Source organism: Ischnura elegans, chromosome 5 (genome assembly GCF_921293095.1).
Source record: "Ischnura elegans chromosome 5, ioIscEleg1.1, whole genome shotgun sequence".
In the NCBI taxonomy this organism is placed as follows: domain Eukaryota; kingdom Metazoa; phylum Arthropoda; class Insecta; order Odonata; family Coenagrionidae; genus Ischnura; species Ischnura elegans.
The window spans coordinates 112,935,817-112,955,895 of NC_060250.1; the positions used below are offsets into that span (position 1 = coordinate 112,935,817).

General features: G+C 40.8%; 1 protein-coding gene across 5 annotated transcripts in view; it reads right to left on the minus strand.

Moving 5' to 3' along the window:
* LOC124159422 (mediator of RNA polymerase II transcription subunit 13) overlaps positions 1 to 20,079 on the minus strand; it is a 159,843-nt gene that overhangs the window by 82,808 nt on the left and 56,956 nt on the right. For all 5 annotated transcript variants that reach the window (XM_046535227.1, XM_046535229.1, XM_046535228.1 and 2 more), the window contains exons 3-4: positions 7,901 to 7,985; positions 6,875 to 6,958 (exon numbers count right to left, since the gene is read on the minus strand). In XM_046535227.1, the coding sequence (XP_046391183.1) occupies positions 6,875 to 6,958; positions 7,901 to 7,985 (169 nt within the window). The remainder of the gene's footprint in view (positions 1 to 6,874; positions 6,959 to 7,900; positions 7,986 to 20,079) is intronic.

Below are 20,079 nucleotides of genomic sequence, written 5' to 3' on the forward strand. Positions count from 1 at the left end.
ATTGTTAACCTGTCCGAGGGGATCATTAGGCTGAATACCGAAAAGAACGAGACCTTCGCGGAAAAGCCAGGAAATGTAGGGGAACGGAGATGGCTTTCCCAGAGACAATTCCATCTTCAGGGACCCCCGTGGTTATTCCGAAGTGGACGATCCATCTGAGCTCTTGGGGGGCGGGGCGGAAGGGCGCCGGAGGTTGGGCACTACACCTACCTCTGCAACAGCGGGCCGCATGCGCGACCATTGGAGGCGCACGATGCGGGCAGGGACAACGCACGCTCTCGGCGGGAAACAGGTCCCCGCCGCTTTCATCCCGTCAGTATTGACATTTGTCACCCTCATTACGATGTCATTCCCCGAGCCTCACAGAGAATACCATTTGGGTGGCGCACTATTATTTGCGCCACTACACGCACACTACTCTATCTATGTTTACGACGTATACCATACGGTTTTACACGAACTACACAGATGCTGAGCACATGTTAGTGAGAGATTTTCTTTCGTATATTCACCGATTTATTACTTCGTTAATTTGATCTCGTTTTCTCGGGTTTAAATGAAAAATAAGGATATTATTCGAGATGTATACATAAAAGAAAAAAATCAAATGGTGAAGGTGAAACTCTTTCTCGATTTCATACCATAAAAGCAATATAGTCATAAGCGTATCACATCTAACTTGATGGAAAGTTAACATGCTCATGTCACGAAAAAAGAAACACTAAAAATTTCTTACAGCACATTTAACAACTTTCCCGAGCATTTTTTAGGAGCCTACTGACGTTACCAACCTTGAATGAGTCACCAGAAGCTGGAACCATGGTCGGTTGGGTGACTAAATAAATTGTGTAGAAAAGTTATCAGCGCTTTTATACTTTGACAACCACATACAAAGATTTCGAGGAGGGAAATACTCGATGGGCGAGGGACAATAGCGGGAGGGGAGGGAGGGAAGGGAAAAGACGCACGAAATGCGCATCATCGATTGCACTCCTCGGGCGCGCACAGTGAAAAACCACGGACGCCGAAAGATTGCCGCCGCGGGGGTATTTAGCGAGTGACCTTCGCGAGGAGGGGACGCACCGGCCCGCGGGCCGCATTGGGACCGCCTGCGTTCGCTGGGGGATCCGCCCAAAACGGGGCTAATGCGAGCGAATGCGAGGAGGCGTGGTCAGTCATAGCAGAAGAGGCGATACACTACACGCGCGGTGCATGTTGCACTCGGCTTCAGGACGTGGGTTCGCGACTGCGGAGCTGAATGCAAACAATTTTCGCGGACGTGATTAAAAACAAAAAAGTTTTCATCATCATAGGCGACAACAGTCGAGGTTAAAATGCAAAATAAGGGAAAATAAACTGTGGATTTTTCAGTCCTTGTAATATTAAGTACGCACCTTTTTCTGCAAAATAAGGCGAAGTACAAAAAGTACAGCAGCCATTTGCCAATAACCCAATAAATACCTAGTCCGATGACGCTCTTACCGAGATTATGAGGGTACAACGAACATTTTATAAGTTTCATTTTCGAATGCCAGAGAACAGGGCACAGAAAGACTGTTTTTATGGGTGTCAACTGATGAAGCAGAGTTAGAAGAACATTTACTTCAAAAGTTAGATGAAATCTCACCTCCTTACAGGAGGAGTGGATAGGATGGTAGCTGCCTCTTTTATCTTCACCGCTCTCCCGACGACAGCGAAGAAGCCGATCCAAAAGGAGATCGGAATGAGGACGACGACGCTTCGGAAACACCGTCGTGATCAAGTGACAAGGACCCCGCGAATTTTGTGAATAATTTCTGCGGTAACAACGCGATTCAAAACAACAAAAATTTATACTTTTGGCAAACATAGTAAAAATCATCATGAATGAATAACGTAAGTTCCATCAACACAAAAAAAATTACGGTAAACTTTTACTGATTTATATTTAAGCAAAGCCATGTTACAATTCTTTCAATGTCAAGTAAGCGACACCATAACCGAGCTTAAGTATTTAGGATTCAACTACATCCATTAACAACTAATAACTCAAGAAGCAAGAGACCACCAAAAAATTTAATAATCCGACGATGCTCACGCAATAGTGAAACTTACACAATTTTTGTAACATGTAAGGGAAATTTTTAAAAAATATTGCGTGGATGGCCCATTCATTTTGAACGACTAAGGGAGGAAGAGCACTTACCGAAATTTCACGAAATAAACAACTTTTTTGCGATGTAACCTTCTTAAGTTTAACCACTATCTGGCAGGCCATACATTGTAAAAGTGCTATAGGGAGAACATTATTGACAGCTTTATAACTCGAATATATCCGCTGGAGTGATCATAGGAAAACTCAGCTTTACTCAATCCAGTGTATTTGAGCGTCGTGTGGCGACTGACACCGTTACAACACCAATTGAATGGAGAGCAGCTCCCATGAACATTCTCAATTCAATTTTAGAACTAAAATTCTCGCGTCGCAATCGTCATCTCACAGGTGGATTTGGAAACAGCCTACCCTCTTACTCAACGCACGAAATAAATGAACCAACAGCTTACTCAGGGGCGAGCTCAACCATCACCAAAAACTTTCCACCCAACTCTCCATTTTAAAACATTTCTTTTCTTTGCAAAATACCGGATGGGGATTTGAAGTCCATAGAGCGCGATCTGGGTATAGGACGATTAGAGAAAGAACACTGAACTGTAATGAGGGGGGAGAGTTATCACCTACCACGTCGTTGTTTACCTTTGGCTAATGTCCCCTAAGCCTTAAGTATTAGTGCACGGGCAGACCCTCAAAGGGAGAGACTTTTCCCGCTACATTCCCCAAACCACCCCTCCATGCCGCTTCCCCTGTCGTCACAGCAACTCCCTCTGTATGGAAGCTTTCCACGAATCCGTCGCAATACGCTTCGGAGAAAGCGGCACTTGGGTGTGAAGCAGGGAGCACTTCAAGGGTAGTACTTGTTTCTCGCATAGGTGACCACAGAAATTGCCACGAAACGCATCTTTAAAAGATAATATATAGTTCACCTAAATAAAATTCATTCCACTAAATAATTTCAAAGGAATTTCAATGTTTCCATTTCAGGTTTAAACTGTCACATAGCTTTCAATTCATTTATACAGATGGAATACAGGTGGTAACAACGAGGTAATTGGATGGAAATAACTAACTTAAATTTATATCACTTATTGGAGTTCCCATAAGTAATGCCTGCCACCAGCGGGTCTGAATTTCCCTGCTACCCTTCCTCTTGTATATCCCCATCCAGACACAGTTTTCCAAGAGTAGTAATTGAAGTTGTTTTAAAACGCTTCCTCGACTAAGTACGACCAATGCGACGGACTGACAAATGACAAGTGTGGCGGAAACAATTCCAATGATGCCCAGACAATTCCTCGCCTTCCTCATTACGGTACGGCCGTTAGAAATCGTCAAAACATTTTAAGCGCTACCCGGCTGTGCAAGGTTCCGTTCCGCCGCCCCAATCGGCGTTTCCCATCATCCCCCACCGACACGTTTCCGATCCCATTCGCTTTCGGTTTCCCAACCGTTGCGAGCGATCTGCGTTTTCCTCCTTCCTTCACGTCGACGACGCCTGAAACCTCAACACACACGGACTCCAGAGATGGGTGGCGGGAGGGGAAGAGGAAATCCTTGCGAATCGGGGAAGGGGGGAGGGCAGAGATTCGCCCCCACCCATTCCTATGCCCCGTTTACACTACGAAAGCTATACGCTGGTTGGTGGATGATTAGAAACCCATCTGGCATTACAAACGATAAAAAATCAACCACGTAACACACCGTCTTTAAGACAAAAAGGTAGGAATGTAAAGGAATATCGCAATTTAGTAGTAGGACCAATGCGATGAATAAGCATTTTAGCCACCGCAGTCACATAAGTAGCGTTCCAACGATTTCCACCCACCTCATCAAAACCGTGGCTAGAATTTTAACAGCGGATACCGCTAATTGCCGTTTCCACAGCGAAATGTAAGCCTGGTCAAGCCTAACCAGCGTAAGATGAGTGTAGTGGAAACAAGGCACTAGAGAAGAATCCGTCCTGTACGGGGAGGGCGATTGGGAGAGGGGGAGGGGACAGCCGGTTAGTGTGTGAGGGCAGCTGCCCCCCTCCCGCCGCCCCGGCTATATTGATCCGACTCCACGCCGTCACTTTCTAGCGAAGGCGGCGGCGGCAGCGCGCGCGCCCGCTGGTGGGGGCGGACGAAAGCGGGCCATGGCGGGGGGGCGCGCCGAACCACCCTTCGGGAAAGTCGCTGCTCGGCCGTCGTGCGCGGTCCACGATCTGCGCCGCGCTCGGCGCTGCGGTCGCGAGGCGAACCCACGAGTCGAGCGGGAAAATACGAACCGCCCAGAGGCACGCCCTCGCTCCGGTCGGCCCGAAAAGGACTATCGGAGGTTCCTGCGGCGGAGTTATTGGCTGCAATTTATTAATGCGATCTACCTTTTAATGCTATTTTTATACGGTAAATTATACTAAACATCGCGTCTGTTGTAAGTATTTGTCATCAATTTTGAATCCCCACCAAAGGTATTTCGTTTTTCTCCTGTTGACTGAGTAAGTCAAATTTTGACACTGCCCTACGTGTTATGCTTCCATAGGCAGTCAGTCAGCTGTCGGTCATCTTATGGAATGGTTGAATCCGAGAGTTCTTCCATTTGTTTCATTATAAAGCAACAATTTAAAGTTTGTATTTAATTATCTTGATCCGCCTATTCCTTATGAATCGAATAGTATCTTTCACCTTTCCTCTCACCCGGTCTATCACCCTTCCCCCAGTGAATCTCAAAGCGTAGCGATCGGGAAAAAGGGGTCACTGGGTTCAAATACCCCGAAAGTTTTGGGATAAATAGTCTCACGAGCACCCCCTTCGAATGAGCCTTACCTAAAATATATTCCCTTCCAAGGAAACCTAACCGAGAAGTTTTTCAGGCCACAGCTACGATAAATATCTCTTCATATCCGCAAAAGGCCCATTGAATTCCAAGCTATCCATGATTCCAGTTCTCCTCCAACCACTTACTCGCTTACTCATTAGCCTATGCTCTCGTATTATTCGAAGCATCCACCTTTTCACCTTAGCCACAACCTCAGTCTCCTACGTACCTCCTCTAGCAGTAACCTTAGCCACCCGATCACCCTTTTACAACGATGGTTATTATTTCAACACTTAGATGTAAAAGTATCACTTGGCGATTTTTTCATCGTATTTTCGGTTGGAAAACCTCCAGTGTCCCATTTATATACGAGGAATTAGAAAGTCCCAAAGGAATACCCAAACGTTTACATTATCATCTCTATCCGACTTCTTTATAGCGTCATGATACGGGGCTATAAAATTGCTGGTACCCTCAGGATATCTAATCGTAATTAGAATCCAATTCACAGTTCATTATAATTGCTGGTTACAAACAAGGCACTTTAGTTCAAAAGGATATTAGTGAATGACTTCAAGTGGCGAACCAGAATCTTATTTAGGTGTAACCAAATCGAGTTTCGGATTTATTAATGCGTATAAAAAAGGCGTGCGTTATAATGTGGTAATATTACATTTCAGAGGCAGTCGATGGACAAAATAATGACATTTTCATACTTTGTAATAAGAATAAACCAGTTTTCAACTTTTTCAACCATCGTTTTTTCACCAGGAAATGAGAGCAGTTGGCGGCAAAATAGTGGAGTTGGGTCAGTCTTGTAAAATACGGAGGATAACATGAATATGTTCTTATCCTTCTATTTATTTTCATTTCATGAACTTGTCCCTCCATCTAAAAATCACTAGATAACCAAACCGGGCGCACCGGGAGACAAAAAAGAAATAATAATTTCATGAAAGTTGCAGAATATGCCCTTATTATTGTACTTCAAAGACAACCGATAAAAAAATTCGTGTTTCCTAAACTTGATTGTATTTGAAATCCGGATATTTACTTAGGCTATTTCGGGCAATTCCTCAAGTCTAAGCTTTGAGGGACTGTTTATAAAATTAGTATAGTAATTCCCTCGCGGAAAAAAACTATTTTGTACTGCCAAAATATACATGTCCAATAAATCGATGGCACGCCGCGGCACTACTTTTTTAGTTTTTCGCAAATGTATGATGCAACTGAAGTATCACGTTCGAAAATAGAGCCATGATTCGGAGGCAAAACACGATTTTTTAAAGTAATAAAGATTTGCACCGCCCAAATTAAGCGTAAAATTGTCTTCCTTTTCAATATAATTTCATTTTATCTATGAAGGAAACACTTATTCGACAAAATATGCGAAACGCACGTTTTGGATAATTCGTCATCTTGGGATATCGTCAATGAATTAACCCTTTCATTCAAAGTGACCATTAAAGTGGGCATGAATTTCTGGGGATGTTAACCTCCTCTCGTGCATACTTACCCAAAATTATTTAAATAGACGATAAAATTTACTTCGCAAAAAATATCAAATCTTGTTAGCAATGTGTTTATGACACCATATAGGAAAATATGTTCTATAGCAAAAAGTATAATTTTCATCACGGTAGAGAAAAAATGTCTGACTGAAAAGGTTAAGACATAACTATGCGCCCAACATTCAACACGCACCACATAAATTGGGTAATTTAACGCCGCGATCGGCGCGCTAATGGGTGGTCGATCCTCGAGCAAAGCGCCTGAAGCCAGCCACTCCTCCTCCGAGGCCATTACCATTCATCCCTCGGACTATCCAGGAGGCAACCTCCCCCTCCGGCGCCCACAATCGCCTCGGCGCCTGGCGCCACTCGCCCATCGACCCACGGCGACCAAACAAACCCCGCCCGCCGGCGATCAACGCGCGCTCACACACACACACGCCCAATGCACCCATTGAATGCATCCACTCACCTTTTGCCGATGATCTTCTCCGAGCCGTCGAACGGCTGCACAAACCACTTCCCCAAGCGAACGAAGTCCCTGGACAGGAGACATCTGCATCGGAGGAGAAGAAGAGATGGAAATCAGGCCCCATTGTCAGTTAAAAGAGGAGATTTGGATGGATGAAGGAGTTCATAAACATATGTAGACCCAAGATGCTTAAGGAAAGCATACAACTCCCGCTCGACCGATCACATTTCCCGAAGTGTCGCTTGTTTTAATTCCGCTATCGTGTTGAAATTCTCAGGGTACATGCGATGAAAAATAGCCAATCATCATCCGTTTCTTCAATATGAAAACTTTACCTCAGTTTTTCTCTCGAGTATAATTTTTACATTTTTAATACATGTATTACATTAACCCTGAAAAGCAAAAGCTATTCTCACGCTCTTCATGGTATGCCTACATTACAAATAAATATGAAAAAAAATATGAAGTTAACAAATAATACGACAGGAGATGAGAACGGTAGACGGACCAGACCTTAAATGGATTTCAATATGAATAGCATTCCGAGGATCTTAATGATACTGAAAGCTATGGACCAAGTTAAGCATCACGCGTAGTTATTTTTCCGTATTTTGGAAAAGGATTTCTGCAACTATGTTTAATTTTTTCAAATGATTAAGTCATTGCCCCGTATTTGAGAGAATACAATAAATAATTTCATTGATAAATATAAAATATAGTCGAATCATGCTGGAGCGAAAATTGTGATGAAAAAAACACGATTTAGGTATAACAAGAAAGTATACAACAATAAAAATCGTTTCACAGAAGCTATTAATATAAAAAGAAATCAAAATAATAAAAATTCAGAGTTAATCGAGTACTCGACGAAAAAGCAAAACGTTGCCTAAGTTGATAGGAAAAAGGGAACATTTTGCAGTATTATGGAGTATTTTTTGCCATCGTCATGTTAAAATTTACACAGGAGGACGATTAAAAACTAACTTCCGAAGGAAAATGGGAAAAAAAGTAGAGAGAAAAATTTACCTTTCGATTAAGTTGTGGAGAGCCTTGAAGAGCAGAGATCTGCATTCGTAGGACAAGCCGCTCTCCCAGGATCCCTGTTCTCCGTCTGAAACAAGAGGAAAAGAAGAACGTTAAGGACAGTTTGTAAAAAATGGGAGAAGTATTTAAAACAAATAAAAAAAGGAAAACGGTAGGAGAGGAGTCTGCCGCTGGGTTCTGTACGTCCACAAGCATACGACAACACCATGGGGATAGTTTCAACGTAATCAACCCACTGTGCGAACCGAAAGATGCTCTGCGACGCATTTATCTAGGTCAAATATCAAATGGGAATTTCGACACAGTCCCGTTTTAATTTTACCATTTTCGAAATGCGAAGTAATAAATGTGTATTTTACCGAATATTCAAGGTTAGTAACTACAAAATGTGTAGAGTTTAAGTTAAATTACCACCATAAAAACTAAGTAAAACCACGGTACAAAGTTGAAACTTAACAAGTATGGAATACCAAATGAATGAAATGTAAGGAATTAATCGATCAAGAATCGAAGATACACCTATGTATAAGAAGAAAAGAAGAAATCAACACTTGCCAATTACAGCCACACTTCATTTTTTATTATTTCCCAAGACATTCAGTGATTTGCCAGACAAAGTATGACAGCACATGACTTCCTCGGTTTTCAATACGAGTAGCAAGGACGTTCAAATTTATATCTATTTTGGGGTGACTAAAACTTCAACGTTTAAAAAAATATATGGGGTGTTAGGAATTCAGAGCGGTATATCCTGACGAGGAAGGGAATTACACAATACGGGATAAGTACCGGGAAGAGTGATAAGGGGGCAATGGAACAAAGCGCTTAATCAAATTTAAGATATTTCTAATACCTGCATGACACGGGGTGTGATAAAAATCTAATTTCCGGATAAAATAATACAATTTATCGTTTGATCTACGAATTTACACAATGAGAAAGGATATACATAATTTACGAGGAGTATCTAGTATCAGCAAACGAGGGTACAACATAACAAGAGAACTTCATGCTAGCACATGCATTGAATAAAGAAAAGCTCGCTACGGCGAAGGAAAAATTTAAATATTGCATCTATACATATACAGTACATATTGAGTAGGTGGGACTAAAAAAATAATGAGGAAGCCTTTCTTACAAAAATTATTTTGCTTCGATATATATTAAAGAGAAAATGATAAAAATCAGGTTATCACCATGGGGAATCCAATATTTGAACTTGTACAATGATCGAAAACAGACGGATAACGCATGCATCACGGAGAAAGGATGACGGAGATATACCAAAAGTTTTCAAATGCAAGAATAAGCATGAAGGCAAGATTTCATCTGACCAATATGATAGCCGGCAAGGCGATGTAAAGGCGGACATGGTCGGGATATTCAGATGATACAAGAAGAATTACGCGAGATGGCACACAAAGGGGAGGCATAAAACAAGGACGATAAACCAAACTCAGAAAAATAGTTTTTAATTCTATCCGTGAGAGGTAATTTTTAAAATTCAAGAATGTAAATAAAGGATGGTTCAAGAATTGAGAGGAGCTAATAAATATATGCGTAATTCCCCGCAATAGTTAAAAAGCAAAGTTAGAAATTCATATAAAATGATGCCACGGAGACAAGAAAAAACATCACGAATAATCAAAAACGCTCATTTGTATTAAATATTGGAAATTGCACCTCAACCGCAATCGATGTTTCTACGTCGCTTGCATGATGATATTAGCATAATAATAATCATATAAACTATGCCATCTTGGGCATTACATACGAACGTAGAGATAAATATATTTGCCATATGTTAAAAATTATAATGCACTGCCATAATTTATTTTTACGATGTATCACCTGTGGAAATCAGAAATGTTTTTCCCTCGTAGCCTCTTGTGGATGTGCTGATCATCTCAAAATATGAACCGTTGATAACAACTACAATATAAATGTAGTTGTAAAAGAAATAAGGGCAAGTATCTTACACCATAACAATCACGGTCAAAATAAAACGTGACGGTCACCATTCTGTCTCATGAATTATTAGCAAATAAACCTTTCCGCTGAAGTCAAATGACGTTAGTCACAGGAAACTGGCGCTAATCTACTTGTGAGAAAGGATTGGTTAGAAAAAAGTCCTCAATGTCCCACAATGTTGGTATACTGAATTTCCTTCTCAAAGAATTTCATCCACGAAATCGAAGCTTGAAGATTTACTTGATAAGTAGAAGCATTTGTTTCCGGTATTTCACTCCTTAAATACACTATAAGATAGAATTAAAATATATATTTAAAAGCACTACATGAAACAAGAAACTTTGCACGCTTTGTATCCCCGCTAAGTCAATTACTTTTCCATGGATATAAACTTCATCCTTGGTGTATTTACTAGAGATTTAATTTGAACCAGAAGATATTTAGGCGGGCACGCGTGACATGTGTTCCGGAATGATTTCGGGATATCCTAAAGCGAGAAAGAGAAGAGGGGGTAATTGCACGATGAGGCACAAGACGGGAGGGAGTGGAGTGGCGTGACGCGGGGGTATTGCGTGGCGCTGGGCTCCGAAAGGGTATGAGGAGGAAGTGGGGGCAGGGGGAGGGGGGGTGAAGGAATGGAAGGGGTAAACCTCACCACCCACCGAATCCAAAACCACTCAATCGGATTCCACCTGTTGGCGCGGGAGGTTTAATGGGCGAGGGAGTGGGCAACGGAGAGAAAATGGGCCGAGTTTGCAAAGGGGGGTTAAAGGAGGGGAGGGGAATGTGTGTGTTTTTCCAACCCCCCCTCCCCCGCCTCACTCTCGCCGTAAAAACAAACCTACCCACCCGACTGCCTCCCCCCCCCCCCCCCACACACACACACACCTGCAAAGAGTGAGTCAACCCCCTCCACCCCCCTCCTAGCGAAATACCCCATTTCCCCGCTTTAAAACTCAATCACGGCGGCTTGCCGTGCCGTAAGCCGATGCCCAACGGTCAAAACCCGGGATCAAGAGTTTTTACGAGGGCCACCCCACTGCCCTACGGCACGCCGCGTCCTTGTGGGTCGAGTAGCCGCTGTCCTGGAAGTCCACTGACACGATGCAATGAATGAAAGAATGCACGCATTTGTTCTCAGGGCGTTCGCCGAGTCTTAATTTCCCCTTTTCAGCAGATTAGTAAGTTTTCCACCCGTGGACGAATAAAAACAAATCGCTAGAGAATATTTCAACAGGAATTTACTTGACGCGGTTATGTGCTGCCGCTCGATGGTTCGATTCAAGCATAGAAGGTGTAGCTGATCCCAGTAGCCCATACCAGACTAAGCCACAGGTGTGCGATTTCCACACAAAGGGTTCATACCAACTTTCCATTTTCGATCTCCCTCTTTTTTCATCTAAGACTTTTCCCTCATTACCTGTTCTAACTTTTGAATATGTTCTGACTTAATATCAACGGCAAAGCAGTGTTACACAGAAGTTTGATAGAAAATATTTTCGCGATATATTGTGGATTAAAATTTATTTCTTCCAATAACAACATATTCCAGACATATTCAAAATCCAAGATTTACAAAAACCATCTCAGAAAACGAAACTTATCTGAAGCTTGCCATTATATCAGCAATCTGATCATCAACTGCACTTAATTACCTGAACGACATCTCTAACATCAGCTCCATTGTTGCCGATTTAGGTCAATTCAAGGAGATTAAAATATATCATATGAAAGTTTCTTATCCGTCGACGGCGAAGTCCGGATATAAGTATTATACCTAAAATACTTGCACAAAGAAGAAGCTAAGGGACGTTTAATTAAAAAATTATGACCCAAAAATCCGTTATTATAACAAAACAATCGCGATATAATTCAGGGTTTCAAGAATGTTCGCATTTCATTAAAAAGTTCAAACTTTTTGGAAAACTAGTAAATAAAAACTCTGGGTGGCATGATAAAATGTATACATACAGAATATTCATAATACGAACAAGAACTGGTAAAGAGAGAGAGGTGCTCTTCTCATTCACACAACCAATCCTAATATGTCGCAGTTTCTGTTAGATTACAAACAAATGACGAACGTATACAATATTCAGATGAGGAAATTCATTCTTTAAAAAATCTTACATTAATATGGCACAACCTCAGTCTAAAAATATGCATACTAAAACAATGATCACAACAAGTTCAAAAGGTGGAGCACTTGCTCACTGAGCTACTCATATTGGAGCTAAAATGGACCCCAAAAATAGATGCTTGTATGGCAACCTCAAAGCTGAAACTAAATAAAATAAATTTCAGCTCTGCTAGGTACCAAGTTAATATATGCACCACTCCATTACCAGAGCGGCACTTTAAAGCACGCCTGGCTGTTGGTATAAGGTGCAAAACTTTTGAAAAGTCATTAAGATAACGTATCTAAACACATTTCGGTCGTAGCATAAGAAATAAAGTTTAAGAAAGTGAAAATGCACGCATTTAATGACAAATAATTTTGAAAATTGTCTTTCGCAAATACCATGGATGAACATAGTGGGTGCGGCGGGGAGCCTATCAGAGAAGATAGGAGGTTACTGATGGAGAGAGTATTAGCAGAGAGAATTCATCGGTATTAGGCAGGGGGAGGATACTGAAAACCGCGCCAAAAGGAAGAAACAATTCATGGGAAAGACGAAGGGAAAGAGGAAGGATTAAAAAAATAAAAAGGAAGAGGACTGATTAAGAAATTTAGAGGGAAGAAAAACAGGGGGGGATATGGGGCGATTCTCAAAATGTTCCATGTAAACCTACTTTCAACGGTAGAGTGGCTGTAATAATATTTTCCATAGGATAACCACACACAAAGGGTGAAACTCCTAAAAAAGCCAACCAATTAAATTTTGCCATCCATTTGGCTTTATGAATTGGTTTAAGTGACTTTTGATCCAGATAAAATTAAAAAGAGCTTTTGATGGACAATAGAGCACATCTTCTCAGGGGCAAATCTTTGAGTTGGATTTTGAAGCGATTGAATACGATCACAGGAGCTGGAATGATTTGAAAAATATTCAATAATGCAATATTCCATTGACAAGTGACTATTCCAAGAGACAAGTGACCATTGTATCCATTCACCTACTTCATCTTAAACGGCACCAGCGTTAGTCACTCGCTTTACTCGGCGTCCAAGTTTTTCGAAGATAATAGTAATAATATTCAGACGGGAGGTAATTTGAATAAAACTCAAAATGTACTCTATCGGCGAAATATTTTGATCGATAATTAGAAGTTCGGCCAGAAAACTCACTCCCATGAACCTTCTCGAACATAGCCAAGTCATGGGGCAGAGAGAAACGAAACGATTTTGCTAAAAATTACTTATTCACCACCGTAGCATAGAAACATTTATTTTCCCTGGACCAACGCGATACTTATCACTGCACATGAATAGTGATCAAGCCATTTCCAATAATAAAATTACTAACTCCAAAAATAATTCCCAATGTAATGAATTTTGGGGCAGGAACTTCATATGCTATACGAAAGGTGACACTGAACAAATCAGAGACATTCTAAATTACTTCAGTATTAGCCATCGGGCGAAATGTCGGCCTTCCATTGCAGATACGAAAATTTATTAATCACGCCGTCGACCCAGTTACATCCAGACGAATTCCAAGTCAATCCTTCTAATGGAACGGCAAATATCTACTCACCGCGGGAGATGAATGACTATCCCTACCACTCCTAAGTAAACACGAGAACTCCACAGGGGAAGCGAGAGAAGGGGGGCTAGACAAGGGGAGAGGTCCGTCCCGAGTAACATCCGCCGCGAGAGAAAGGCAATCGCCCCCGACAAGGAGAGAAAAGAGCCAACTTGGTTTGAATATTGAGAGATTCCCGCGCTCTCCACACACAGGCCGAGGAAATACCATTCCCACTACTAAGCGCAGACGAACTGCAGTCGCCTAACGTCAAATTCAAAGTTATCCGAATTGACGTGATAAAGACAAGATGGATCGATCGAATAAGCATGAGGGGGTACGAAAATGGCGAGAAAAGGGGTGTCTTCTAACAACTTCAAAGGAGATGACAGCATGATGAAAAAATTATAGAAGGGCAGGCGGAAGAGAAAAAGGGCAAGAGACGACCCTGAATGAGTTATATAAGTCTGGTTGTTGTAATATTGAAATGTAAAATAGAATAAATAAATCACCGAGGATAGCTATCGGATATGACACCGGAATGGAGAGCTGCCTCCAACAAATCGAAGGATCGTTGACTTAATATGAATTCGTCGACTTCAACGGAATCCATGTCTTTATTTTCGCGGGGGTTTTGCCATAAAACATCGCCTTTCCAGAGCTTAGATTTATTAATAATTACACGGCAAGGGCTGTATTGATGTGAAACACGAATAACGGTAGGAAAACCAAACGTCTACTTGTACACAAAAAACCATGACCATAATAATATTGCAAAAAAAACCTGATCATGGAAACTGTGCCAATATACAGGTACTATAAACAAAAATTGAAGGTCAACTTAGTTTTTTTTGGCTTACTATTTTATTTTGACCATATCACAGCACCCACACAATATTTCCCTCTTCCAGCAACATTTGCACCATAATTTATGTCAATGCTTTTAATGTATACAGATAGGCATTAGATTTACCTACCTTATTGCATATTTCTCAGATATTAAATAGCAGATAGATAAATCCTAAACTTGGTAAGGCTTATTTTAATCTTATGAGAACTAACTCTCAAGAAAAAAAGAAAATCGGATACAAATATAAAACACAAAACCGGAAAACACATTACCCAAATTATGGACGATTGAGAAAACCAATTAGATCTCCAGCACATTCAGCAATTACAGTATTACTTCCATGATATGTTTTTATCATAATTATTTTATGCAACGACGTAAAATTGAAAAGATATACTATCGGACTTACTGGTACAGAGTAATGTTTCGCACTCGATGCATGCCAGTCGGTGAAGAGTTTAATGAAGATAACGGTTGAATAGCGGTCATAAGAAAATTTTACGCTTAGTAAAACCAAGAATTCCGCGAATATTAACACATCAAGAAATGATAGCTGCTCTAAGAACTCGCAACTCATTCCCTCATCTTTATATGTCAAATTACTGCTAAAAAAAATGCAATACTCATATTTATCTCTGTTTAGCATGAGAAATTATTTCTTTTTTACAACTAGTGTTTTTGATATTATCTTTTAACCTAAGGATGAACCAGTGTTCCGTCGTATTTTAATTCGAAGAAACAAACTAAATTAATAGAAAATGGTGAGAAAAGTGATCTAGTGGCGAAAAATTATTCCAGTATAGCACTAGCTACAATAATGGAAGGGAAAAATAACATTAAACCACTGCCTATTGAGCAATGGACAATCTGAAATTTTAAGTAATGAAATATAATCCATTCTGGTCATTCCTGGATAAAACTTTTTTAAATATGAACCAGAGAAGGGTATTGGGAAAAATCCATCGAATTGAAAATATTCCTAATACCATTATTTTTTACCACCTTCTCCATATATTAATTCATGATATCAACATTCAAAGACGGTGCAATGGGCATCTAATGCCATTGATTAGGTCAAAACGGTTTAAAGAAAGTAATAAAGATTCACTCATGATTGGAATGAATACATTAAAATGGTGAAAGGTAACGTGGCAGACGTGGCATCTTTGTAAAAAAAAGCCACTACAACATAAAGCATTATATCACGTCTTGAGTACAACAAAACCAGTCGTATATAGTAACACAGTGATTGGCAGCTCATTTCAATCATTAGTCCGTTATCAGTTAAATGGCGATTAAGTGACCTTTGACACAGGGCGACGGGTTCAAGAAGGGAATGACATTGTGATTACCACCAAATGTAAAATGTATACATGAGAAGCAACTGGAAAAATAATATCAAGGAAGGGAATTGATACAAGTATAGGCTTATGTTCACGCTATGAGCGCAAATTCCAATAAACACTACAAAACGTCTTAACAAGAACGATTACATGATAACGAGGACGCGATAAAGAACATCGGAATCAGTTCTAATTACCGAGGCAATTACGACTGAAGTGTCGTATTCCGTTATTCCTCATTAGTTCAACAATTTGAAACAGAAAAGATAAGAAGGTAGCTCGAGAATATGTACTCGCACAAATGAAGATGTGCACCCCGTAACATTAGGACAGTAACACCCTCACCACGTAAATTAGGAAGGCTTTCCAAAATTAAAATAAAAACATATCACGATGAAACAGTGTAACAGGAATCAAATAGTAACATTAATACATTAATTCGTGTATGATATCCTCAAAGCTGATACTTAATAATATAAATAACAGCTCTGCTAGGTACCAAGTTGATGTATGCACCGTTCCAGTACCATGGAGGCAATGGTAGCACACCTGGTCCTTGGTATATGGTGCAAACCTACATTACCATTTTTAATACATACGCAAGAAATAATTAAAGAATCAAGCCATATATCATATAAGGAATGAGTATTTTGCATACAGAGCAATGCCTCAGTCATCCAAACTTGAATCACTTAAAACAGGGAATAAACCTCCCACGAAAATAAAGAGGCTAATTCATCTCAAAAAAGTTATAGCATTGCGATAACGCATCAATAAAAACTGCGGTGACAACGGACCACACACCGCAACAAACGTAAACATCGACGGAGCGAAGTCGATGAAACTGCGCGGAGGAAAAAAATGGCAAAACAAATGGAAACAGCTCGCAAGCGGCAATTGTCAACGGGTCCAATTGCGGGGAGGGGAAGTGGCGCGCGCACACCTCTCTCGCTGCCAGAAGATGAGAAATGCCGCTGCAAGAGGGGCGACCAACCAGTGCGACCCTGGCACCGCGCGCCTCGTTCAAATCTCCTTAAGTCGCGTCTGTTGTGGCGAGCGGCCGCGCGAAGCGCTCACGTCGGAGAAAAGTGTGCGCGCGGACGGAGGGGTCGGCGAGGGATCCGGAAGTAGAAGCGTGGGCAGTAGTCGCAGGCGGGCGAGAGCGGACGACGGGCGGGCGGGCGACTCAAGCGGCGGCGGCGACAGCCCGCGGAGCAATGACCTCGCCGCCCCTCCGAGCAACGGGGCGATCACGCACCTCCCCCGGGCCCCACAACCCCGCCGCGGAAACAACACATTCGCAATCGAGTTCGCCACCGCGCTAAAAGCCAAAAATGATAGATATAGGATTGCGAAAAATTCATATTGCAAAATGCATGCCAAGCGAAGCGGCAGTCTGAACGGGGGCGACGAAACATCCCCTGGGCGGAAGAACGAAGACAAAATGCCAATCAGCGGGTTGATTACCCGCTGAGGTATTTATTAAAAGTTGATTTCTCAAATACAGAAAATTTTACACCACTAAAAATAATATAGGATGTAGTTTCAACCTTATAAGGTGTGTGAAGCTCTTTCAAATAAAAATAGCCGATGCTCCGAAATTCTAATGCCTGGGTTGCTATTCCACAAAATTCATTTTGCAACGCAAAGCAATAAACCACGAAACGTTTACGACTGACAATTCGCGCCTTCCGTGGCTCATTGTTAGTCAAGGATAGGAGACTTACTTCCAAGTGCATAGAAAAAGAAAACTGGAGATTTTGGAGAAAACTGGAGACTGGAGAGAAAACTGGTAGACAATTTCGAGCTTATCATACAACTGCTGTCATTGAGGGCGTTTCTTACACAACTCACGTTGAGTGAATCTGAGTAACTGCTTGGGTAGCCAAGGGGATATTTTGTTTTGGAATTTTCGCACTCGAGTTTGGTATTCTGGCATTCCTATTATATTGGTCAGCACGCATTTGGTCTTCCCAATGACTTTCTCAACGTTACATTTTAGCGACTATGCTCGCCAGTGCTTACGTAAAATCACGGACGAGATCTCAAACAATATCCCCTTTCCACAGACATACACGCGGTATCTTTCCTCATAAAGAAGTACGTCATGAAATAATGACAAGAATGACTAAACTTACGTCTCCCTTATCTTAAACAAAAACGAGATGCGTTCTTGGTGACATGCGCTCGTCAGGAAGTATCTCAACATCTGATTTTCTACATTGGATGACGAGACCTCTACCACCGAGACATAACCCTATACCGAGCAAACTTTATACACGGTAACATATAGCTCAGAGTAAATGAATATGCTGATGCAAGAAAAGTAACTAAAATAAAATTCGTTAAAATAAAATAGAAATTTAACGCTATGTTGAGTTCCTTACAGGTAACACACGAATAGGAAAGGTAGTTATATTCTTCCGAGATTTTTCTATATTCGTTCACAGTCATCTCACAAATTTAAGCCGATAATACATGGTCACGAAAATTGGATTGAATACTAACAGTCCAGATTACGATGTCAACTAAAGCGAAGTTCCGCAGCGAGAAGCAACCGATAGTCGAGTCTCAAGAATCATTTCAGCTCTGCGCCCTCACACCAATGAGACACCCGATCAATAAATGAAAAAGACTTCGAAATCATGTTTTGGCCCTAGAAAGCACTTTGTTGAAAGTCGAAAGATTGAAAGCCCTTGAGGTCGAAATGACACAGGATGGAAAAATACATATCCTTTCACCAGTTCCATGGCAAAAGAAACTGAATTCGCAAAAACGATTTTCTTGACCTCCTTCAAGCTAATTTTTTGCAGAGTCAAAATTACATCGCAACATGACGTTATTATTTCGGAGAATGGCACAGGTTTACATGACAGATGAAAGTATAAGCAGGAATAATTGCCGCGGAACTTGAGTAATTATTCGAAAACAAAACACCGCTTATATGGCATACGCAGAAGCGTTAAATGCACTAAGTAAGAGTAATCGATATCGACATCATCGTCGGTCATCGTTATTCGCTTTACACGACATTTTGAAATCGAAAAAATAATTGTTTTTACCCCAATTCTTAAGCCAATAACTACTTCAAAGATGAAATAAAGAAAGTAAAGACTACTGCAGTGACGATGGACTAATGACGTCTTATTTTTTTATTTTTTGATAAAATTGTAAACTTTTGCAATTGCACATAATTACTGCAAAAGTTTCACCTTCACCTGACACACTATGAACGTCAGAATACCAGATTTTCCCAGATTCCATTGTAATTTAAATGGAAGCAGAACACCGAACAGACAATCCTTTCTCCTCTACTCATGGGACATACGTCATTAATACTCTACGGACGCCGGTAAGTCTCCAAAAACATTTTAATACAGCAACAAGCACTTTAGGTACGCAACTACTGTGGGATTTCGAGTCATTTATGGCCATATTTATTTCACCCTGTACGACGCTAACGCGAGTTTTCTCGAAACCAATAATTTTCGGGCACAATAAGAAAATGATATTTATGACCGACATGCTTTCTCTTTTATTATAATCATCTTTCCTACGGGTAACTGATTGCTACCAGTTAGCATTAAAATGGTCACTGTCTATTTACTTCATGGAAAATAACTGCCTTAAATCCCTATGCTACACCAATTATGCCACACATTTTCTAATTGTTCAGCACACGCTGAAATGCTATTGATAAGCCACCTCTGAATGCTCAAGGACAGAAAATTATGAATCAACACGCTAGAGAACAAAATATTTTTCTTCACGACACATCAGAGAAGATACTCTAGTAACAAAAATCACCAAGAATTTAATCAAATGTATGGGAAAGGAATTGATAAAAGGTTAGCTAAAATCACTAAATTTGCTAATGACAATAAAAGAATGAAACACGCGATACGTTTCTTTATTAGCATTTAAAAACCTCTATTCCACTAAACAAATACTCGAAGAATGCGCAGAGAACATCACCAAAACAAGCTCTACGCCTGATATCGAGAGACCGCTGCACAATTATTGTCCTTAAAATTTTTCATACTGGTTTAACCGTCGATACACAAACCCCGAGTAGAAGTGAATGTTCAGGCGATCTTAAAGTCAGCAATAAAAGCCGCTTAGTGATATTAGGGTTTACACACTTGATAAGATAAGCATATGCACTGACTAGAGAGATTTACTGACTACCGTCCGCAATACATACTAAATTATACGGAATAAATGAAAATGAAATACGACTTGGCATATTTTGTTAAATGAAAGACCAATTAATTAAATTTCGATTCAAAAGGACTGGTATATCTTCGGGCA